The sequence below is a fragment of the Pteropus alecto genome, unplaced genomic scaffold, assembly GCF_000325575.1.
Source record: "Pteropus alecto unplaced genomic scaffold, ASM32557v1 scaffold607, whole genome shotgun sequence".
NCBI lineage: Eukaryota > Metazoa > Chordata > Mammalia > Chiroptera > Pteropodidae > Pteropus > Pteropus alecto.
Window position 1 is genome coordinate 95,840 of NW_006440644.1, and position 24,922 is coordinate 120,761.

Below are 24,922 nucleotides of genomic sequence, written 5' to 3' on the forward strand. Positions count from 1 at the left end.
AGTAAACAATATCTCCCAAAGCTTCCAGTGCAAAATTACTGATTCCCACTGTTCCGAGGAACAGGTAGGGATAACCAACTGGTTCTCAGGATGTAAATTCACAGAAGAACAGGTAGGGATAACAACCATTTTTTGTTGTTATCCCTACCTGTTCTTCTGTGAATTTACATCCTGAGAACCAGTTGGGGCCGTTGTGCAGCAACCTGCAGGCCCTCAGCCTCCAAAGCCTAGGTAGGCACTGAAGTGGCATGCACCTTGCACCTGCACCCCACATGCTCCACACTGCTTGCAGTGCCATCTTGAATATTAAACTCTTGAGGTTGCCTTTACCTCAGATCCTTTATTTTTTCTTATAAAGTGTGTAAGTTCTCATATGAATGGAAAATTCAGTGTGCAGTTTTCATATACATATTAAGATGTAAAATTCATATACAGATCTCAGTTATATAAAATTTGATATTTATTTGTAAATACATGTGAAGTAGTTTTGAATGTACTCTTAGAAAACAGAAAGCATTTAATGAAGTTGATCAGTTGTAATTTTTTGATACTCAAGACTAAGCACAGTTTGTTAGAGCACTTGTTTTGTCATCTTTTATTGAAAACTGTCTTCAATAAAATAAAAATAAGTTTAGCATTATGAGGAAGTCCTTGCCTTTTGTTTTTCAGTTTTTTATTTTGAAAAGTTTCAAGCCTAGAGAATATGTTTAACCTAGATTCACCAGTTCTTAACAAATGCTACTTTTACGTCATCTGTGTGTATGTATGTATGTGTTTATAGTACATATAATGTATATAGTACATATAATTACTTAGTACATATGATATACATGCACACACATATTTTCTGAACTATATTGAAACTACATTGCAGACATTATTACACATAATATCTAAATTCTTCAGTATATTATCTCCTGAGTACTAGGAGTTTTCTCCACAGTACTTATTAGCATACCTCAGCAATTTAACTTTGATACAGTAATATTAAATACTACATAGTCCATATGCGAATTTCCTCAATACCCTAGTAATGACCTTTTACAACTCTTTTGTTATTTTATTTTGGTCTAGATCACAAATTGTGGTTAGTTGTTATATCTCTTTAGTCTCCTTTAATGTAGACAGTTCTTGATTTCTTTTCTTTCTTTTCCTTCTTCCTTTCTTGTCTTTCATGACATTTACTTTTTTCAGCGCAGGCCAGTTGTCTTGTGGAATGTTTCACAGTTTGAGTTGTTTCCTCGTGATTAGATATAATATTAACTTGTCTCTAGGAGGAACCCTGCAGTTGGCATATGTAGCCCTTGCTTTACCTGGCAGGTATACATCCGTATCGTGCCTTAGGCTCACCAGGGAAGCTTGAGATAGAAGCCTGTATTGTGCTCCTCTGTGATTCTGATTTAATTAGTCTGCAGTAGGTTGGACTTTGGTTTAGTTGATCTATATTTTCTCACACCAATCCTTGTGGAGATCAAATTTGAATAGACTGACAATTCCAGGCTAGAATGGATCCTCTCTCTTTTCTCACTGACTGTGTCTCCTAATTTCTTATGTTGCCAGTGAGTGAGAATTCTGTGGCTCCTTGCTAATAACCCTAATTGGATTTTGCCCATTAGTGCTCATCTTTTCATTGCTCTATATACTTTCAGGAAGTAACTCATTGTATAGTTACTGTTGCCGGAAACATTTTCCTAACTGCTCTGATATCGTGTTCACCTTTCATAGCCAAGATAGTGAATCCTGAGCAAGAACACTTTCCTTTCTAGAGCATCATTTTCTCTGTGAGTCTTATTATTATAATTGAAATACCCTAATTACACATTCTACTATGGTACAAATTATAATTAGAGAAATTCGTATTGGGGTTGTGTTAGTTGAGTTTCATTTAAATCAGAAGTTTCTTATTTTTGCAACAAAAAAGTCTGAATTATTGGCTATGTGTACCCTTGTCCTAAAAGTGTGGTCCCTGGAATAATAGTGGGGTATTGTCTGGGAGATTGTTGGAAATGCCATCTCTGGCTCCAACCCAGACTTCCCAAATCAGCATCTCCATGGTAATGAGGTCCCCTGGGTGGTTCTTGTCTACAAACACTGTATTTTTTTTTTCACATTTGCTCTACTCATCTCACAAAAATGTGTATGAGCCCCAAATTTTATTCCTTTGTCTGTCTCTTTTGGCCTTACTCTGGTCTTTCTCTGACCAATGCAGTGGGTATATTTAAACACATTGTTAGTTTATATTGTTCTCCGTTTCTTCACCAATATTTCTCTTTTCTGTTTTTGTCTTGCCCTCTTTTTCTGTCATAGATGTTGGGGTTGGTTAAAAGACCTCACAGAGTCAGTTTCTGGGTATACCTGTTACAGATAACCTAGACCACTGGCTTAGAACATGAATGTGTCAAACAAAATGCTCCCCCAAAGTGCCAGGGTCTCTTGGCGAGCCTGACTCAGCTATCCTCTAGAGGACTGTTTGGGGACTCCATTTCTTGTTCCCTTTGTGATACTCTGTATGATACTATTCTCTAATGAGCTTTTCCTTCTAGAATTTTAGAGTCACACAGAGATCCAAATTATCCGAGGGCAGTAGCTCTCTTGTTTTCGCTTAGAGAGTTTGTTAAAATGCAGATTGCTGGGCCTATCCCCCAAGTTTCTGATTCAGTGGTTTGGGTTGGGGACTGACAATTTGTTTTGACAGATTTCCAGGTGAGGCTGATGCTGCTGGTCTGAAGTCACACTTTAAGAACAGATCTATCAGAGTAAAAAATTTTGCTGTATTGCAATAATTATTGGTAACTGGAATGTTAACAATTCCAGTTACCAATAATTATTGCAATACAGCAAATCTGAGAGCGGCTGCTGCAGTGCAGTCATAAAGTTATCCTGCCGGTTATTTCCAAAGCAATTAAGATTTGAAATAACCTTTACCACCATTTAAACTATAGTTACCCAATTTTGTTAGTTATGTTCTGTTTTGTACTTTTGTTTTCGCCCCACTGGGGATGAAATTTTCTTGCGTAAAAGTAGTGGTTATCATCAAAACTATGTTAAAGTGTTGTTCAGAAGAAAGATAAACATTGATATAAGCAATTAATGTTTTTGGAAATTAAATGTATTTTAAATCCTTTAAAGTGTATTCCTTTTAAAAATATATCAGAGGCTCTTGCTCCTCTTGAGTCACCTAAGTCAGTGTGTCTTTAAAAGGAGGCTCTGCAGCTGGAAACTACATATGAGAAAATGCACGCTCTCCCCAGAAATACTGGAAGTACAAGCTCAAATCTAACCAGCTGTTGTGTTTCATTTGTTGATAACAGACAAAATAGGTGTAACTTAATACTGACAAAATGTGGTAAAGTTCATTTCTTGGCCTTGTAAATTTGTTCAGTTCTTCTGGAAACGTGGTTGACAGTATGTATAGCCACAAAAGATATTTGTATCCCGTGACTCAGTAATCTCATATCTAGGACTTCATTGACTCTAAAGAAATTTCCAAGGATGAAAAAAGCTGTATATACAAAGTTATTTTACTGGTTGAAAGCCATCTAAATGTCCAGCAATAAGTAAACTATGACAGATTTACTTGGTAAAATAGATAATTACTTCTTATTCAGGATATTTGAGGTGTAACAACATGGAAAATCTTTAGGATAAACTGGTGGGGGAAGGAGGGAAATTGAATATTCTGTAGGTACAGCTGGTCTTTATACAGACATTTAAGAAGGAGTACATAGTATATGCCACAAAGTGGTTCAATTGGATGATGAGATGTTATGATTATTAATTATCTTTTTCTCTCTTTTGTAAGTTTTCTGTAATGTTCTTAAATTCCTTTTATTATGTTAAAAAATCATTTTAATTTTTTCTCTCATACCCTTCTTGCCAAGAAATAAAAATTTGTATAATATTCTATAATTGTCAAAAACAAACACCAGAAGTTTTTAGCAGTTTTTGGCTAAATACAATTTCAGGTTGGTTCTCTTAATATACATCTTTCAGTCCATTTCCAATGAATCTGAGTCATTAGAGGGTTTTGTCACCTCTGAGGTAGACATAATCACATAGTTGACTATAATGTAGCCATATTGTTCTAGACCTAAAGTTTTTCTTTTTGAAATGCTAAGAGGGCTGATAGGTCATGCTAGACACCCTACCCCTGCAAAAAAATTAACTTTGTTTCCTGTTTTCCTCCAGTTAATGTTTTATCTTTTGATCTCTGTAGTGCAATTAAACTGAGGCCAAAAGAAGGGGAGCCGTACTTTGATGTCGTGGCTGTCATTGACCCCGTCACTAGAGAATCACAGAGACTTGCTCCATTGCTCTTGGTAGGGACAGCTGCAGAGGCAGTTATCATTTCTATCTGAACTGGTCACATGCCTTGTGATTCTCTGAGAGCATCATTGTTTCCTTAGTTGTCTTCAAAGGGCACTGGAAAATGCTACAGGGCATCTTGGGCGAGCAAATGTCTTCATTAGAGATTGGTAGTGACTCTGAAAATAGCTTCATAACCTTAGTTGGTACAGCTTTGGTTGGGTAGTTCATGTAATTAAGGAAAAAAATTATCTTTATTTAGAGGAAAATGTCTGAATAAAATTGATTTATACCATATTTTAATTTATAATGGTAGAGTTAAAAAGTTAAAAGAATTTTGTTTTATCATTTTCCTCTTTCATAACTAGCATTTCTTTGGTAATATGTCTTTTAGATATGTATAATATTTTTCAATCTTAAAGTTAAAAGAGCTCTGCCTAAAACACAGACGCCACAACTTTTTTTTTCAGTTGTATTTTTTTAAGGACAAAGTTTTAATGTATTATAATCAACTGATCTTTTTGTGGATATTTTTATATATTTTTTTCATATTATAGTATATGTAAGCTGCACTGATGAATCTTTAAAATTTTCCTTGTATAGACAGCTATTCATTATCTGTTGCTTCACACATGTGGGGAGCAGTGATTTGCATAGCTTACTTTCCATGTTTTTGGCCAAATGATGTGTATTTATGATTTAGATTGTTCATTAGAGTTGTGATTTCTAGAAATTTCTCCAGTGCAGACTTTATGGCATTTATTATCTCTGTATGTTTTTTGAGATAGTAGGAAATGTTCTCTCTCTCAACTCAGTATCAAGTAATAAATTTCTGAAGAGAAAATGTAAATATTTTGTCTCAAATATCATTTTCTGTATAGGAAAAATTTTTATATTTTGTCCTCTGGTTTGCTCTTTTAGGTTTTAACTCAGCTGATCAACATGAATCTAAGAGTATTTATGAATTGCCAATCTAAACTTTCAGACATGCCTTTAAAAAGGTAAAAAAGGTGGGGAAAGCGGGGAGGTCGATGGGGTAAAAGGGGTCAAATATGTGGTGACAGAAAGAAATCTAACTATGAGCGGTGAACGTACAATGCAGTATATATATGACTTACTGTTAAATTATACACTTGAAACTCACTGGATTTCATTAACCAATGTCACCATTTAAAAAAAAAAAGGTAAAACAAGTTGAAGAAATAAGCAGTTGAAAAAGCAGTATTAAATCAGAAAGCTGATATTTAATGTTAAGGATCAAATGAATTTGAAAAGATTATTTACTGAATGTTTAGTTTTGCAAAATTTCTGCTCTAATCAGAAGTTCTAATAACCTAACATGGGCATGGGAGTATTTAGGTAGCATTGACTCAAGATCCTTGCTTTTCTTTCTTTTGGGGGTGTCAGAATTATATAGTTCTCTAATTTTAGAACATTTGGGTCAGTGTAGCTATTAAATTTACCTAGTTTGTTAAAATATGCTGTGGTGAGGAAAGACACTTGTCTGTACTTTTTCATCTTAGAAGAAGAAGAGTTATTTCAAGTTGCAGCATGTATGCCGGAGGGAGCTTGCTGAGGGTTATTCCCATATACCTTGAAAAGGAGGGCAGCCTTAGCGGAATACCTTCTGAGGTTCGGAATGGTCATTTATGAAAAACATTACATAAAAAGCAGCTAATCGCAGCAGCATAGCACATGTTGGGGCTATGGGAAATTCCTAATTTATAAATGTGCTGTGTTCTATAGGTTAGATTCTAAATGAATTGAAACAGTGTTTAAAAGTGACAAAAAGGTTCATTCCCAGCTTCCACCAGTTTCCCTGTACAGGAGAAATGTAAGTGAGTTTTTCTCACTGAAGGGAGGTGAGCTCTCAGGAAATGCTTGCAACCCCAACAGCCGCCACATGCAACAGTGCAGGAAGGAATGACCTCCTTCTCAGTCCTATCCCTCTTGCTCTTCTCTTGCATCTGTAATAATTACAGGAGGTTTAATTAAGTCGAGACATGGTTTTGGAAACACTTCCCAATTTGAAAGGATACTCTTCCAAATCTTGTTTGTTGTGAGCCGGTTTTTTACCTGTATGAATACCTGTAATCTCGACTACGGTTGTATTTTTAAAAACTAACATTTTTTTTTTTTTAATTTCAGCTTTTACCGTTATGTCTTAGAACCAGAGATTTCTTTCACTTCAGACAATAGCTTTGCTAAAGGTCCAATAGCAAAATTTTTGGATATGCCACAATCTCCTCTGTTCACTCTGAATTTGAACACACCTGAGAGTTGGATGATAGAGTCTGTCAGAACACCATATGATCTGGATAATATTTATTTAGAAGAGGTAAGAATATCATTGCTTCCAAGTATCTAATCATGTGTAAAACCTATTTAAGATGTAGTAGTGATGTTAGTCTCCGACTGAACAGACTGGATCCCAGTGTAGAAAGGCCTTTGTGACATCAATGTTCAGGCACAATTGTATTTTTAAAAAATAATTGCTTCATTGAGATCTAATTCACATACCACAAAAGTTACCCATTTAAAATATACAGTTCAGTAGTTTTAATATATTATCTAGCCATCATCACTATCTCATTTTAGAATATTTCCATCACCCCAAAAGAAACTCCATACCCATTAGCAGTCACTCCCCATTCCTTCTGGCCACCACTAATATACTTTCTGTGTCTATGGATTTGTCTTTTCCGACGTTTTATCTAAATATAATAGTGTATTTTTATGACTGCCGTCTTTCACTTAATTATTTTCAAGATTCATTCATGTTGTAGCATATATTAGTACTTAATTCTATTTTATTGCCAGCTCATACTCTATTGTATAGCTATACCAAATTTAATTTATCCATTCATTAATAGACATTTGAGTTATTTCTACTTTTGGCTGTTAATGAATATTGCTACTATGAGCATTCATTTACAGATTTTTGTAGATGTGCTTTTATTTCTCTTGGGTATTATATATACTTAGGAGCAGAATTCCTAGATCATGTGGTAATTCTATGTTTGACCCTTTAAGGGATTGCCGAGCTATTTTCCAAGGTAACTACCGTTTTCTGTTTGCTCTAATGACTAATGACATTAAGCATTTCTTCATGCGTTTATTGGCCATCTGTATACTGTCTTTGGAGAAATGTCTAGTCAAATCTTTTGCCTATTTTTAAAATTTGTTTTTCTTTTCATTAAATTTTAAGAGTTCTTTATATATTCTGGATACAAGTCCCTTATCAAATATATTATTTGCAAGTAATTTCCTTCAAAGATTGTCTTTTCACTTTCTGGATAATGTCCTTTAAAGCACAAACATTTCAAATCTGATGAAGTCTAATTTACCTATTTTGTTTGTTTGTTTGTTTTGCATGTGCTTTCGGGGTTCTACTTAAGAAACCATTATTTAATTTCAAGTCCCAAAGATATGCTCCTGTGTTTTCTTCTAAGACTTTCAAAGTTTTAAACTCTTACATTTAGGTCTTTGTTTTGTTTTGAGTTAATTTTTGTATATGACATGAAGTAGGGGTCCAGCTTTATTCTTTGAGTGGATATCCAGTTGTCCCACCCAGCACCATTTTTTGAAAAGACTGTTCTTTCCCCGTTGAATGGTCTCAGCACCTTTGGTGAAGATCGATCAACCCTAAATGTGAAGGTTTCATTCTAAACTGTCAGTTCTATTTCATTGGTCTGTGTTCCTATCCTTAGGCCAGTGCCACACTGTCTTCTTTTTTGTAGCTTTGTAGTGAGTTTTGAAATTTGTATGTGTGAGTTTTCTAAGTTTGTTTTTCTTTTTAAAGATTGTTTTGGCTGTTCTGGGTTCTTTGCATTTTGGAATCAGCTTGTTAATATCTGCAGAAAAGGCTGCTGGGATTTGATGGCGATTGCATTAAATCCCTAGATCAATTTGGAGAGCTGCCATCTTAATAGTGTTCTGACCCATGAATATGCAATGTTTTTCCATTTATTTAGATCTTTAATTTCATTCAGCAGTGATTTGTAGTTCTTAGTGTACAAGCCTGTATAAGAGCATTTTGTCTGCAAATAGAGGGAGTTTTACTTCGTTCTTTCCAAACTAGATATCTTTTATTTTATTTTCTTACCTAATTGGGAAATTTAAAAGTTACTAATTCAGTCTTTTGCTACAGGTCTATTTAGATTTTCTGTTTCATCTTAAATCAGTTTCTGGAGTTTTTGTATCTTAGGAATTTTTCCTTTCTATCTAAATTATCTCATTTGTTGGCAAACATTTATTTACAGCACTTTTTAATGGTCTTTTTAATTTAAGTTTATTAGTGATGTCTTCTTTTTCCTTGCTGATTTCAGTAAGTTGGCTCTTTTCTCTTTTTTTTCCTTGTCAGTCTAGCTAAAAGTTTGTCAATTGGTTACTATTTTTGAAAAACCGTCTTTTGACTTTATTGATTTTTTTCTTTATTTTTTTTCTCTATTTCATTTATTTACATATAACTGTATTTTGAGTCATTAAGGTAAATGGTCTTTTTCCCCTAATCTATTTGCAAAGATAGAGAGCTCACAAGTATAATTTCACTGATGTCTCTTCATAGCTCTCACTCTCTATACCTAGCTCAGAGTGTATTAACAAAAGAATGAAAAAACATGGCCTTCACTTCAAGGAGCTTAAAGCTTCTCAGAGCTTCCTTCTTTTTACAGACATTTGTCTCTGTGTCTACCTTAAATGTCTCCTGCTACAGTTGAAGCCTGTTCTGTCTTTTTGGCAATTGGGAAACCAGGAACTTAAAAATAGTTACCAAAGGATCTCTCAGCCTTCTTTTCATTAGGTTAAATCACTCTAAGTTCTTTAAGAAGATTCCCGTAGGTACTAAGTTAGGAGGGAGTGTGTGCATATACACAGTTGCCTATTCCCCACCCTAATCCTATCCACCATATTTTTAAGGAAATACAGTCTTTGCCCTTGAAGAACTAACTTTTGTTGAGGAGGTTATGAAATGGCCACAACAAGCACTAAAGAACAGTGCAAGAGAGTACAGAATCAGATACAAAGCAGTGTTTCTTCTATATCTTCAGAGCTTTTGGCTGCTCTTTTTTAGGCTTCCTCCAGTTTTTCTGCATTCCACTGCATATACAGAGCCCAAAACTTGGTAAGCAGATGGAGGGTACCTCTTAGGTCTTATTATACTTTTGGAAGCTAGCATTGCAGTAACATATTAAGCTCCAAATAGTGTATTATTAGCATTAGCTAGAGTTACAAAGCCAAGTCGGAACTAGCCTGGGATAGAAATTCATTAATTAGTTAAATACAAGCTCCCCCAAGACATTGCAGTTATATCATATTTGCTGCAAGGAATTGGTAATAATTTAGGCAGCTGGTGTAGAGCATGAATGGTTTTATGCCATTATGAAGGCATTAAGTACATTTTGGACATTTGCACCTAGAACAGCAGTGTTTTCAGCTATGTTCTAAAGGCCAAGATGAATTTGCATTTATCTCTGATGTTTCTTGGATCTTTCTCTTTGTCTCTCTGTTATCTCATGGAAATTAATCCTTGTAGGATTGTCTTTTCTATCTTCTTCTTTGTTTAGCTTTTTAGCTTTAGTCATTCTTTTGGCGTTTTTTTTTTTTTTTTTTTTTTTTTTATACTTTTCCTGATACTACCTTCTTAGAGTCTTCTCATCTGTACTTTTGGAATAACCTCCATATTGTTTTTTCTGTGTCCTTTTTTCCTGACTCTCTTTTCAACCCATCTGAATTTTTAAAATTGTATACATTTGTTAACCACCAGCACAATCAAGATGTAGAGCACTTTCATCACCCGCAAAGTTCTCTTTGCCCCTTTGCAAGCGTTGTCCTCCCACTTGTGACCCCAGGCAACTGCTGATTTTTTTTTTTTTTTGTCACTATAGTTTTGCTTTTCTTGAATTTCTTATAAACATGGTTATATGGTATGTAGCCCTTTATGTCTGGCTTCATTCACTTTGCATAATCCATATTGTTGTATGTAGTGTGTTTCTTTTTATTGCTGAGTGGTCCTCAAGTCATTTAATTGTGATATTGCAGGTGGACAGTATAGTGGCTGCTGAATATGAGTTGGAGTACCTCTTACTAGAAGGTCACTGCTATGACATTACCACAGGTCAGCCCCCACGAGGACTGCAGTTTACATTAGGAACTTCAGCCAACCCAGTCATCGTGGATACCATTGTTATGGCCAATCTGGTAAATAATCAATACATCAGATGATGATACTGAGTCGTTTTAATTTGGGCACTACAATTTTTGATGGAGCACTTAGCATTCTGAACATGAGTAAGGTTAAAATTCATGATTGACTGAATTTGGTCAGTATAAAAAGTTTAACTTATAGATTGTAATTACATGTCACCTTAAAAAAAGAGTTAGAATTTTCTGCTCTGAACCAAAGTGGCCCATGAAAATGCATTGCTTATGAGCTGACAGTTGTAGGTTTGTACCATACTCATACATCACACATTGATTCTTCAGTGAAGTACAGCTTAAAGGGCCGGCTTCTTGGCTTGACTGGCCTGTATTTTGTTATTGTTTCTAATGTGTAGATTTTTTTTAAGACTTGCACTAAATTGTTAACTATCTTATTTAAAATATAGGTGACTGATATGTCAGAAAAAGAAATAACTATCCCTCTAAAACACATTTTATGTTTCAAAGAGAACTAAAATTTGTCTTTTCTTCTTGTCCTAGGGTTACTTTCAGTTAAAGGCCAACCCAGGAGCTTGGATTCTCAGACTAAGGAAGGGACGTTCTGAAGATATTTATAGGATCTACAGGTAAGATTAAGTGATGCATTTTTTTTTTTTCAGATCATTTTGCTCTAAAAATCAGCTCAAATTGAATACTACACTGGCAGTTAGCAAGGGAATAAGACTTTAATTTGTAATTGTATGTGAAATGAAATAATGCTTTTCCAGGAAATTAAATGAAACATGGAAGCATTGTCAGGGTATAATTAGACAGTAAGCAATAAATGAAAAGTTTCACTTTTCATTTATTCCTTTCTGCTACCAGTATCACAGAATCAAATCATCTGTCACTTGATGAAAACCATAGGCAGATGAGAAATTGAGTCATTTCAAGAAAGGAGAAAGGAATTGAAGAATGGTCCGACTTTTCTACCCAGACAGTATATTTCTCAACCCTGAGTGAGTTGCAGGCTCACAGTACACGTGAGCTTCAGCCATGAAACCTTGGTGCTCACACTGGCCCTTCCTGGCCATAGTGGGATGGAAGCATTCCCAAAGCACTTCATCAGAAGCCGGGCTTTTGGTTTAAGGTTTGCTTCGAATGACTATAAGTTTAAAAACTATAAACTGCCTTTTAAAAAGGTGTGGTCTAAATTCTGCTTAACACTGTTTAAATTAGTTTTAAGCTATGTGAAAAGACTTCGTGTCAATTTATTTAGGGAATTATTTCCATTAGAGTTTGTTTAAACACCCTCTTATTATATTCTCATATTAGCTCCCATAGGGTCTTACCTGACATGTGAAAGAAGTGTGAATTCTTGCATATTTCTTACCCAGGAAATAGAAGACTCTTGTATTATAACAGTATCTGCATTGCAAATAGTAGATTCGCCTCCAAATGATGTTTTTCTCAAAGAGGGTTTTATAGAGTTTTAATCTGTCATAAGTTTATCTGTCGCCCTCTAAACCTTGTTGCTTCTATGTGCCCTTTCCCTGGCCATTCTTCCCTGTCCCTGGTGGTCTGGTATTCCCCAATCCTGTGCTTCCCGTTGGATGTTCCTAGCCTTTGGAGTGTCTCTTGCTCCCCCATCAGAATCTTACCTTTGCCTGAGAACTGCTCTCTGTGAAATGACATTGAATCCAGTGAATTCATATTTTATCATGGCTTTCTGCAATTAACACTGTGTTAATTAGTGGCTGGAAATTTTAGGCCTTATAGTTGATTAGTAGGGAAATATTTTTCCTCCTCTGCCCCATCTGCCTGCAGATAAAGCTTGTTATAGCTCTTCTTCCAGAGTATAGATACTAGATTGAGTTCAGTGCCTAGACTTGGCTGATGGAGTGCCTCCAGGCAGAAGGATACCTTTATGAAACTCTGAAGTAGGGCCACATGCATTGCTGCTTGCCATTAAAGAACAGAAGGGATGTGTTTCCAGAGATTATGCAGAGTAGCCCATGTCTCGGGCACTCTTTTATTGAAGGTGCTCGGCTTGGCTCAGACCTCGTGAATACAGATGGCAGATAAGTGCTCGCCAGCACTAGGAACCTGTCTCTTGATGGAAGGCAATTTAAGGGAGACGCGAAGGAAGTCTGGGCTGTGACCGATTGGAATGCTCAATGTTTAAAGGGTAGAGGTTTTGACAAGTGCTTCTGTATAGCTCGAAGGGGCTTCCTACAGGTTGTGATAAAATAATTTGTTCTGAAAAACTTCTTTATGATAAAATGATAGAAAAATGTGGATTGATGTCAGATCATTTATTGCATTTTGAGAATTATAGTTTGTAATATCCATCTCTCTCCCTTTCTTTTCTCTCTAAGCCATGATGGTACAGATTCTCCACCTGATGCTGATGAAGTTGTTGTTGTACTCAATAACTTCAAGAGCAAAATTATTAAAGTGAAGGTGAGTTTGGTATATGAAGGCAGCCCTCTTTTATAGCTAATAAAAATAGCAGTATTCTGTTACTCGTAGCTATTATCTAAAAATATGTATCTTGAAACTATGTGAGTTGATGAATGTGTTAACTCAAATAACAATGCTATTATCATAATTATTTCACAATATATGTGTATACGAAATTATCGCATTGTATACCTTAAATTTATACAATGTTATTTGTCAATTATTTTTTAGTAAAGCTGGAGTGGAGGGAAGAAACCAGTTCAAGACTTTAATTCACCTTTGGAATTTTTCTATAGGGTTTATAGGAATGCTGCTTTAAATGTGCAATGTCTTTTGTAAATAATGGCTTTCTTCAGCTGAGAGAGTTGGATTCTTAATTATTCATCTTTTGGATAATCTCAATGAGCAATACAAGTCTCTTTTTAGATGAAATGTTTTCATAGATATGTTGCTTCTATAGCCACAATTCAAAGTATTATTAATGATTTTATTCTCAGAAAATTGGGGAGAATGCCAATGAAAATTTCAACAATAGTAATAAATGGTAGCCCTATTTAATTTCTTCTCACTTCTAATTCCTATTCTCAGAATTTTAAATTTCTTAGTATCTTAAATTCAAGTAAAAGATATTACAGAGTAAATACAGGCATACCTTGTTTTATTGCACTTCTCTTTATTGTGCTTCACAGACGTTGCATTTTTTACAAATTGAAGCAAGACCCTCTCCATCAGAAAAAAGATTACAACTAGCTTTATTGAGCTACTCGCTTTATTGTGGTGGTCAGGAAATGAACTCACGATATCTTTGACGTATACCTGTAATCCTTATACACAGTAAAATCTAAAGCAGGTCATATGGTTGAACAGAAAAATGATCCTTGCACTGTAGAAAAATTCAACCTGTCTTTGTACTAGTAAATCTTGAAAAAACGCTTTGACATTAAATGGCTCCTTCCTGACAGAACTCATGTAGGCTACAGTTTTTACCTAGAACTAGTTGTTAGCTTGGTGAATGGTACTTTGTTTTTACTCAAACTATAGTTCTTACACTGTTGTATTTGAGGTTGTTTGCCTATTATTCAAACTCAAAACAGTTATTGTTAATTAAAAGAGGTTACTGTCTTCTCACTTAAGGTTTTGTGTGATATGATGAAGATACATTTGTTGACTACGTCTAGCCTCTGAGTGGGTTGTACCTGCTTGTGAGAGAATTAATTCCTTGTCATTGGCAGTGCTCACAATGTGCATCCAGTGAAAATCAGTTTATTGCCTGTTAAACCCAATAGGAGGAATAAGATCAATCACATGTGATTGCAGGTTCAGAAGAAAGCAGACATGGTGAATGAAGACTTGCTGAGTGATGGAACTAATGAGAACGAATCTGGATTTTGGGACTCCTTCAAATGGTAAATCAGCATTATTTAAAAAGTAATGTTTTTTAAGGAAAGTTAGGATATAAGCACCATCCTTCCCTTCTTCTGAGTATAATAATCCTGTCTTGGGCCTTTCAGATTCTGCTTTGTACAGCCAAAAAATTGCACGTGTATTTAGCATAGTTGAGTATTTTCCACTAACTGACTAAAAGAAGTTAATGCCATCTCAGTGTAAAGCTATTTCTGTCCCTTACTTCTTGACTCTTGTTGGGTTGTGCCTGCCCTTTAGAGGGCTGACTGATAATTGCTCAGTTTACTTTCCATTATATTGAGTGCATTCTGTGGAATAGCCTGTTTTCCATCTATTCCTGAAGCCATGTGGTGCCTTGTAGGAAGCATCCTTTCATATCCTGCGAGATGGTTTTGCCTTGTGCTCTCTCCGTGGGTTTGAGGGGATGCCTCCTTCCTGCTCCCTCTGCACCACCTTCTAGGGAAGAAATAGGGATGGGAAAACACCGTCTCTTTACCTATCCCCTTAAAGGACTGTGTCTCTACCAGCATTTCACGTGTGCTTAGTTTTACCTTTATTATTATAGGGGCTTCACAGGAGGACAGAAGACTGAGGAAGTGAAACAAGATAAGGATGACATAATTAATATTTTCTCTGTTGCATCTGGTCATCTCTATGAAAGATTTCTTCGGTTAGTCACATTGATTATTTCAGTATATATGAATGAATTTCTTACAGTATGCTTAGAGAGTAAATGTTTTATGGGATTCTGCTATCATTCTGTGTATTTGAAGCACTCTGAGAGTTGTGAATAGATTACCATATATAATTGTATTTGTTTTGATCTGGCCAACAGCATGAAGTCAAGCTATATAATAAATGCATCTGTGTGGATATTACAAGGCTATAAATTTTAATATCAGTGTGTGCACATTATAAATAGTGGTATTTAATTGGCCACCAAGTATTGCTTAAACCATAAATTAGGAGGTTACTGTAGAGAATGGAAGTGGAACAGGACCCTACATCTGCCTTCTAAAGGGTCATAGGATCTAGAGCCAGCGGGGATTTTAGTTCTCACATAAGAACACCTCTGTGTTTTATGGACAGACTGAGACTCAGACGGTGAAGGGACTGTCCTGACATCACACAGCCAGAGCCAAGGAGAGGCCACAGGCTAGGGCTGGATGACTTAGTGGTCACCAGGGGAAGGCCCTCAGGAGCGCATCGTGGTCAGTGATCAGGAAGGTGCCTTTGCCTGAGAGTGACTTTCCTAATGCCAGGGTTCTTGTTACTTTTAATTTTCTACCATAAATCTAGTATAGCAAATAATCAAAATCTCATTTTACTCATGTTTTAGGCCTCCTATTTCCATGAAACAATATCTGACCTAAAATATTAATGTCAGATGTCAGTAACAACTGAATTTAATTAAATTTCTTGACTCAAAATATGTTTTTGTTTGTTTTCAAAGTGGGGAATCCTGAAACTATTTGCCATCCCCTTACCACTCCCTGCTCTTCTCCAGTACAGGCTGTGGGAGACAAGGCAGTTACACAGAGCTGCTGTGGCCTTTACGGATTTTCTTTTCAGAGTGGTGTAATTAGTTAACCACAACCTCATTATTCATTTTTATCATAATTAATATATTAATTCATGAAGCAGTTTATTTAAATATGTAATGTAATTAAATATTTGCCTTTATCAGCGAGATATATTTTTATAGGTGAGAAATACTCTTTCTCAGTGATAACTTTGTAAGAAGGAGTAAGTATAATTATCCATTAGTGATTTTCCATGACTAAGAGTCTGTCTTTGCCTGATTGAGTTCTGCTGTGAAGAACATTTAGTGGTCTTATTTGCTGTGCTTGATTTTGTCGAGATTAAAAAGCATTGGAAGATTATTAATATTTGCTTTTCTTTGACAGCATAATGATGTTATCAGTACTGAAGAATACCAAGACTCCTGTAAAATTCTGGTTCTTGAAGAATTATTTGTCTCCCACGTTTAAGGTTTGTTCCTCGGGGAAAAGGAAAGCATTCTTATTAAGGAGATATGTGCAGTATAATCTACTTTCTACTACTTCTGTGTTATCTGTAAAATTTTTAAAATTTCCTTTTATTAAGTTACCCTGATTCAGTTGCATATTTCTGTCTTGATGACTCTTCCAAATTGGTGTATTTTGGAGGAGCAGTTGTTATAAAACCGAACCCAAAGTTATATCCTGTTTGAAGCTTAGATAACATAGGAGGAGAGTCCATATCTTTTACTTTGATGGAATAACATTCTCTTCCTCTGAGTGTGTATGTCCTAGCTTATTTAGAAAGCACGGTGCTGGTTTCTAGTGAGTAGGATAATTCTATCATGACCAACTACCCAGTGCTCTATAGAAGTAATGCTTCATCTATACAAAACAACACACTTGGAAAGTTTTCTGCTTTATTTATATCAGTTAGTATTTGTTATCCAAACTGATTTGTTTGCATCTTTTTTGTTATTGTTCTGTAGAATTTACTAAATAACTGTTAACTATTCAGTAATAACTCTTCTAGATAAGTAATTCACTCCTGGTTCCCCTGAAGGTACTTGCATATTTAGAATCTGTGTTTCTAAACACAGATTTTCTGTGTTCGTCATGTCATTCCCTGGGTTAGACCTAGCTGAGAGAAAGGCTTAAAATCAAGCTCAAAAAATATTGTACTGATCAAGTTTAGACAAATGAACTTAAAGTTCATTTCCCTTAAACACACATGCACAGAGATGTAAATTAGTTATCTAAAAGCCTTCACTTAAAGATTTCTGTCATTTCATGTGGTGCTTAAAAGTCATAAAGGAAGGAGGATTTGACAAAAGTTTATATGTATTCTTTTATGTAGTCACAAGTGATTCAGGGTCAGGTTTTTTTTTTTTTTATTAGACCATTGTTAAGGTAAATGTGTTTTATTTGTGCCGTAATCATGGTGGTTGACTTATATTATGAAGTCTTTTTTCTTAATCAAAGTAAATGATTGTTTGTTGTTTCCTGTATCTAAAAATAGGAGTTTATACCTTATATGGCAAATGAATACAATTTCCAATATGAGCTTGTTCAATACAAATGGCCCCGGTGGCTTCATCAACAGACTGAAAAGCAGCGTATCATCTGGGGTTACAAGATTCTCTTCCTGGATGTGCTCTTCCCATTAGTTGTTGACAAGTTCCTGTTCGTGGATGCTGATCAGGTAAGCTCTTAAAGGCCAGGTTTAAAAAGTTTGTATTAAAGTCATTAGGCTTCTTTTTCCTTTTTGAATGATTTTATTTTTCTAATTGGAAAAGTACGTGCTTACTTTACATTATTTAGAATATATGGAAAGGTTATCATTCAGATGTGATCACTTCTAAAATTTGCACTTGATGTATCTCCTTTTCATATTTTTTTCTATGCCTCTTTTACATAGTTGTCATTACATTATGTGTAATTTGTATCTTAATTCATTTTGCATACAAACTAAAAATAGGCATTGTTTCACATATGTCTATACATTAATTCACATAAATTTCCTAACAGCCTTGTGAGCTCTCCATTTTACAGATGAGGAAACTAAGTCACAGAGAAACTAAACAATGTAAATTTGTTTTATTTCTACTCTTTTTGAATACTTAGACTGCTGTATGCCAGCACTATGCTAAGCGTCTTACGTGTTAGTGAGGGCAGCCAGCTAATCAGTGGAGGAATCCAGGTGCAAACTGAGTCTCCTGCTGGAGCCTCTGCCATTAACCACCGAGCTGCCCTCCCTTACGCTGTCAGTGAGGCACGCTTTATTTTAAGGAAACTGCTACTGCATGGTTGTTGAACAAATGACTTGTGATCTTCTTTTCTCCAGATTGTACGAACAGATCTGAAAGAGTTAAGAGATTTCAATTTAGACGGTGCCCCTTATGGTTATACCCCTTTCTGTGATAGCCGAAGAGAGATGGATGGCTACAGGTTCTGGAAATCAGGGTACTGGGCCAGTCACTTAGCTGGGCGAAAGTATCATATCAGGTACTGAAAAAGGAGTACTCCTAACAGTTTTTTGATTTACTTTTCTTTAAAATTAATTTTGTATATTTAAAACCATGAATAGTTAATATATTAATATGGTTCATAAATAAAAATTATAAAAATTTACAGTGAAAAAAAGTCTTCTCAATCCTGGCTCTCTTCCACCTACTTTCCATCTCACAACAGATAACCTCCTCTATTAATTCACTCTGTGTCCTTCTAGGGTTTCTTAATTCTTACATAAACAGCTATGAATTATTTTTTATACAAAATATGATGAATTTTTTTATACAAAATATACCATTCTATTTACAGTTTTGTGCCATACTTTTTTTAACTTAATATCTCTAGTAGATCTTGTTATTTATATTAATAGGTACACAGAGACCTTATTCCTTTATACATCTACATATTATTGGAGTATAAATGTTATATTTATTGTAGTTTGCTATGACATACAGTGTTGCAGTGAATAACTAAATACATTGTTTAGCTCCAGGATAAATTCCTAGAAGCATAACTCCTAGGTCAAACTATGTATGCATTTGTTGCTTTTCTAATGAACATTATCTTCTCTGGTCAAATTGTAATTTGGAAGATTTGGAGGGTAGGGGGACCTGTAGGAAGCAGCATATACAGAGATAAATGTTGGGGTATGGTGATTTCAGTTTTATTGGTCCAAAAGAATAATAACACTGTTTGTTTGTTTTCCTGCAACATTTGACATCATCAGGATATCTTTGACTAATGGTTATTTAGCAGTTTCTAAAGCTTTTATTTCCTAATATGCTAAGTTTTGCTAGAAATCATTTGTCAGAGATTATTTCCTTCAGAAGGCAATTAAATAAGAAACAGTGACAAACTGAGCCTGCAGTGGCAGAATATGGGGTTTGTAGGAACTTTCTTAGCTATCTTTGAAGTAGCACATACTGACCCTCTGCTCCACCATAGGGCCTCAGCTTACCTTTTCAGGGAGAAACCAGAATGATTGCCTAGTGGTGACCTTTTCCATTGTTCAATGGAGTTATTTTTTCTGCCATAACCCATGGTTATAACAAATGGATCTTCTTTATCCAGTGCACTGTATGTTGTTGATCTGAAGAAGTTTAGGAAAATAGCTGCTGGTGACAGACTCAGAGGACAGTACCAGGGTTTGAGTCAGGATCCTAACAGCCTTTCAAATCTTGATCAAGTAAGTGGCTATTTTCTTTTGGTTAACACGTTCAGTAATGAGTATACAATATTGTGTCAGAAAATGAAGTATTATTTGCTGCTTAGTTCTCTCTTTCATTGGGACAGTGTTTTGTTTCTTCATTGAAAGGAATTTTGTATGTGTGTATGTGACATTTTTATCTGTCCTCAGGAGAAAACATACTAGTAAAAAATGTCATAGGCCTGATGTTGGCTTGGGAAGAGAGATAGAGAATGCTGCCTCTCTGAACCATTACTATATCTTTTCATTTTGTCCCCAAGCTAATCTGCTAAATTTGTTTCTCTGCCTACTAGGTCACTTTGTTTCTTTTCTTTTAGGAGCTAACTACCTCAGCATTCACAGTATACAGTATAGTATCACAATATCCCTTTTTTTGTGTCAGAAATTATGATTTTTTTAAGTTTAGCTGAACCACATTTTATTAATACTAAACATTTTTCAGAGGTGAGATTATAGTTTAAATGTTTTAGTTACACATATTTTGTTTTGCTAAAGTCTACTGTAAACAGTTTTAAACCTTTATTGTGACATATAGCCTAGTACCTATGAAGAAAACTATACAAAACAAAAATATACAAATATATACATATTCATATGCATCAATGAATGACCACAAAGCAAATGTCCACATACCACCACCCAGTTCAAGGAACAGAACATTGCTGTTATCCAGAAGCCACTGTTCTCTAACAAAAGTATCCAGCATCCTGACTTTTGTGGTAATCATCACATTGCTTTTCTGTATAGAATTACTGCTTAAACATGTATTCTTAAAAACTATAGTTAAGTTTTGCCTGTTTTTTTTTTTTTCTTTCTATCTCAGTGGAATCATAAAAGATGAGGTCTTTCAAGTCTGACTTTTTTCGTTCAGCATTTATGTTTGTAACATTCATCCATTTTGTTGTGTGTAGTGATACTTGTTTTAACTTCTACATTTGGGTTGTTTTCCATTTCTCTCTTTTGTGGATAATGTAGCTGTGATCATTCATGCACATGTCTTGGTACACATGTACATATATTTCAATTGCGTGTACAACTACCAGTACAATTGCTTGATCATCAGATTTGTGTATCTTTATCTTTACTAAATAATTCCAAACAGTTTTCCAAACTAGTTTTAATTTATACTGCAATTGGCCATATAAGAATTCCTGTTGCTTTATGTTTTGAACAATACTGATTGTCAGTCTGTTAATTTGGTAGGTGTGAGCTGGCATCTCATGTGGCTTTCAATTGGAGAGTTTAATCCATTTACACTTAATGTAATTATTAGAGAGGTAGGATTTGCAACCGTCATTTCCTATTTTTTTGTCAAGTTCAGGAGGAAAAAATACTTGCTAGGATTTTCTATCTGGGTTGTGTTGAATTTCACTCAGTAATGTAACTTTCTTTGTAGAGATCCTGTACATCTTTGTTAGAGTTACTTTTAAAAACTTTTGTTTTTTATAACTGGTATCTATAATTACAGTTGATATTTGTTCATTGTTGTATTCAGCTACCTTGCCAATCTGTATACACTTTTGGATTTTCTGTATACATAATCATGTTATCTACAAGTAATGACAGTTTTACTTTTTCTTTTCCAATCTTACATTTTTTAAGATTTATTTTTCTTGCTTTATTTGCTAAGGCTTCCACATTGTTCTGTAGAAATGTCGATAGTGGACATTCTTGAATCAAAAGGAAAGTTTTCAGCATTTCACCACTAAGTATTATGTTTGCTATAGCTGTTTTGTCAATACTTCTCATTCAGATTGAGGAAATTCCTTTTATTCCTAGTTTGCTACTCTTTTTTTAATCTCTTGTGTTAAATTTTATACATTTTTGACATCTGCTGAGATGTATGATTTTTCTTTTATTCTGTAATATAGTTAATTACATAATATAATTTCTAAAATATAATATCATGATTTATTATCCTTTTTTATATATTCCTGGATTCTTTATGCTAGTATTTGTTTAAGAATTTTGCATTTATGTTTTTGTATGACACTGGCTTATAATATCCCTATCAGGTTTTGGCATCAAGGCTATGTTGGCTTAATGAAATGAGTTAGGTTTTGTTCTTTTTCATTTACCTGTAATTGGTTTGTGTAAGATTGGCCATATTTCTTTCTAAAATGTTTGATAGAATTCACTAGAGTAACCACATAGAGATTTCTTTGTGTTTCAGTTATGACTCCAATTCCTTTAAGAGGTATGGGACTGCTGACATTCTCTATTCATTTATCACTATTTTTGTTAAGTTGCATCTAAATTTCCTAACATATATTGTCACTAAGTTGTATTATCTTTTCATTTTTTGAGATATAATTTATATACAGTGACACGTTTAAGTACATGTCAGATCTTAAGTGCACTTTTTAATCAGTTTTGAAAAATGTCAAGAGCCAGAATGTTTCCATCACACCACTTATCTTTTTAAGTCTGTAGGATCTGTACTGATTTCTTCTCCCCCAACCTTGTTTTAATTCCTGGCATTGTTTATTTGTGCTTTCTCTTTTTTTCCCCTTGATCAACTCCCCAAGAATTAATCAGTTTTATTAGTCTTTTCAAAGAACCAGCTTTTAATGTTTTTCATTTTGACTATAGTGTTTCTTTTCTATTTCACTAATTTCTGTTCCTTATGGTTTCTTTTACTTTATTTAATTTGTTGATTTTTTTCCTTATTTCTTGAAATAGTTTTTTAGTTCATTATTTTTAGTTTTTTAACTCATGAGTTATTTAGAAGTAATTGCAAATACATGGGGATTTTCCAGTTATATTTTTGTTGTTAATTTCTGGCTTATTTGTTCTGTGATCTGAGAATGTATTCTGTGTGATTTCAGGAATTCAAAGTTTATTTAAACTTGCTTTTTGACCCAGATATGGTTAGTTTTTTTAAACATTTCATCTAGTTTTTTGTCCTGCAGTTAGGTGTAATATTCTTCTATATATGCTTATTATATCAAGTTTAGTAACGTTACTATGTGTTTTTTTGTCTGCTTTTTTTTTTATTAATCACTGGAGGTGATTTGTTAAAAATCTTTTTCTGTACTGTGAAATCTTTCTTATTTTTGGTTTTGTCAAATTTGCTTTATGTATTTTGAGATTTATTAAGTGGCTAAAAATTTAGATGTTATATATATATTTCAGACAAATTAACCTTTTATTACCTCTGGTAATACCTTTTTTTTTTTTTTTTTCTTTTTGGACCTTAAAGTGTGTTTCATCTAATATTAGTGCAGCTGTACAAGTTTTCCTTTTGGTTAGTGTTACATGATAATTTTTAATCCTTTTATTTTCTTTCTCTATCCTTACATTTTAGTTCTGTTTCTTACAAATAGCTCCTTTTTTTTTTATTTGATGTGACAGTCATTTAATTTGAATGTTTAGTCCATTTATAGTTAATATAATTATCGATAAATGGCTTTTCTAAACTACTGCTGCTTACTCCACATGTTCTGTTTCTTTTTTCTCCTTAATCAGTTTTTCAGATTGATTGAGAGTTTTTTCTAATTTTATTTTCTCTCTATTAGCTTAAGCTAATGCTTTTTTACAGTTCTTTTAATGATTATCCTAGCAATTATAGTATGCATTTCTGATTTTGCAAAGGCTAATATTAATCGGCATCTTTTACCCATCTACCACACAGTGTGAAAACATCAGAACAGTGCTTCTCAAATTTTAGTATATATAAAAGAATCACCCAGAGAACTTACTAAAGCATTAATTTCTGGGCCCCATTCACCCAGGCCGGTTCAGTAAGTATGCAGTTGGGCCTGAGAATCTGCATTCCTAGCAAGCTCCTTGCTGCAGTCCCTGCTCTAGAATTCCTCAACTCCATTTATCCTCATCCCAACTTAAATGCCCTATTGCTGTATATTTTAGATCGCTCTACACTTTAAACCTCAGAAGAAGTTATTATTCTTGTTTAGTACAGTCAGTATCTATTTAGATTTAGATATACTCACATAGGTACCCTTTTGGTTACTCTGCATTCTTCCCTGCATTTCTGGGCTTCTGTATGGGTCATTTTCCATCTGCCTGAAGAATATCCTTTAATTTCCCTCAGTGTGAGTTCACTAATAACAGTTTTTCTTCAGTTTTTGTTGTCTGAAAATGTCTTTATTTTACCTTTATTATTATTTTTAATTGTGGTAAAATATACATAATGTAAAATTTACCATTTTAATAATATTTAAGTGTACAGTTGAGTGACATTAAGTGCATTTACAGTGTTGTGCCACTGTCCATCTCCAAAACTTTGTCATCATCCCAGATAGGAACTCTATACACATTAAACAAAAACCCCTCTTTCACCTCCCCCCAGTCCCTGATAACCTCTGTTCTATCTTCTGTCCATATGAATTTGCCTATTCTAAATATTTTTGGAGTCATACAATATTTTTCCTTTGTGTCTGGCTTATTTCACCTAGCATGTTTTCAAGTTTCATCCATGTTGTAGCATATATCATAATTTTCTTCCTGTAAGATTAAATAATATTCCATTGTATGTCTATACCATATTTTGTTTATCCATTCATCTGTTGATGGACATCTGGCTTATTTCCATCTTTTGACTATTGTGAATAATGCTTCTTTGAACATTGGCGTACAAGTACCTGTTTTGAGTCCTTGCTTCCGATTCTTTTGTATATAAACCCAGAAGTGGAATTGCTGGATTATATTGGTTGTTTGTGTCTTAGGACAATGGAACATTTTATTGTATCAAACTCAAAAAATTTCTTGGGGAAAAAAGCTTCAAATCATAGAGTACACTTGTCTAGAAAACATGTGGGCTTAATCCATTTGGGATCAGGCCTCAGGAAGGGTGGATTCAGAGCTACCTTTAAGTAAAACTGCGAAATATAAGAAATATACTCTATTTTTGGTCAACTTTCAAAAAGGAGTAGTATTTTTCTTAGAATTGCCCTCATGGTGGGTAGTCTAGGTACAGGTTATTGTGAATTTTAAACTAAAGGTTTTCAGGTGCTTATTATGTGTAGATGTTTTATGGATCATCTAAACTTGTGGATTTTAAAAACACCATAAATAAGTATTTTAGCTTTTCTAAGGTTTTTGGTAAAGACACTTTTAGTTCTAAAATTTGGGATTGGTATGTGTTATGTAATTTGCTATGTGTTTATTTAAATTTCCCCCAGAACTTTTGGTTGTCGTGTTTTATTTTTTTGCCAAACAGGATTTGCCCAATAACATGATCCATCAGGTGCCAATTAAATCACTCCCTCAAGAATGGCTTTGGTGTGAAACATGGTGTGATGACGCCTCCAAAAAAAGGGCAAAAACGATTGATCTGGTAAGCTATCTGTGGTTCTTTTCTGTGCCTTATTCCAGAGTGATGTATGATTAGATAATTATTAATGCACAGATTCCTATTTACTCTTGCTCTACA

The 24,922-nt window shown here is 34.4% G+C and overlaps 1 protein-coding gene across 3 annotated transcripts in view; it reads left to right on the forward strand.

Annotated features, from left to right (window-relative positions):
* UGGT1 (UDP-glucose glycoprotein glucosyltransferase 1) overlaps positions 1–24,922 on the forward strand; it is a 117,809-nt gene that overhangs the window by 76,331 nt on the left and 16,556 nt on the right. For all 3 annotated transcript variants that reach the window (XM_025050896.1, XM_006917733.3, XM_025050897.1), the window contains exons 27-39: positions 4,217–4,319; positions 5,227–5,306; positions 6,454–6,643; positions 10,345–10,503; positions 11,005–11,090; positions 12,822–12,906; positions 14,224–14,312; positions 14,876–14,980; positions 16,218–16,302; positions 17,329–17,511; positions 18,154–18,314; positions 19,392–19,506; positions 24,710–24,826. In XM_025050896.1, coding sequence (XP_024906664.1) covers positions 4,217–4,319; positions 5,227–5,306; positions 6,454–6,643; positions 10,345–10,503; positions 11,005–11,090; positions 12,822–12,906; positions 14,224–14,312; positions 14,876–14,980; positions 16,218–16,302; positions 17,329–17,511; positions 18,154–18,314; positions 19,392–19,506; positions 24,710–24,826 — 1,558 coding nt within the window. The remainder of the gene's footprint in view (positions 1–4,216; positions 4,320–5,226; positions 5,307–6,453; positions 6,644–10,344; positions 10,504–11,004; positions 11,091–12,821; positions 12,907–14,223; positions 14,313–14,875; positions 14,981–16,217; positions 16,303–17,328; positions 17,512–18,153; positions 18,315–19,391; positions 19,507–24,709; positions 24,827–24,922) is intronic.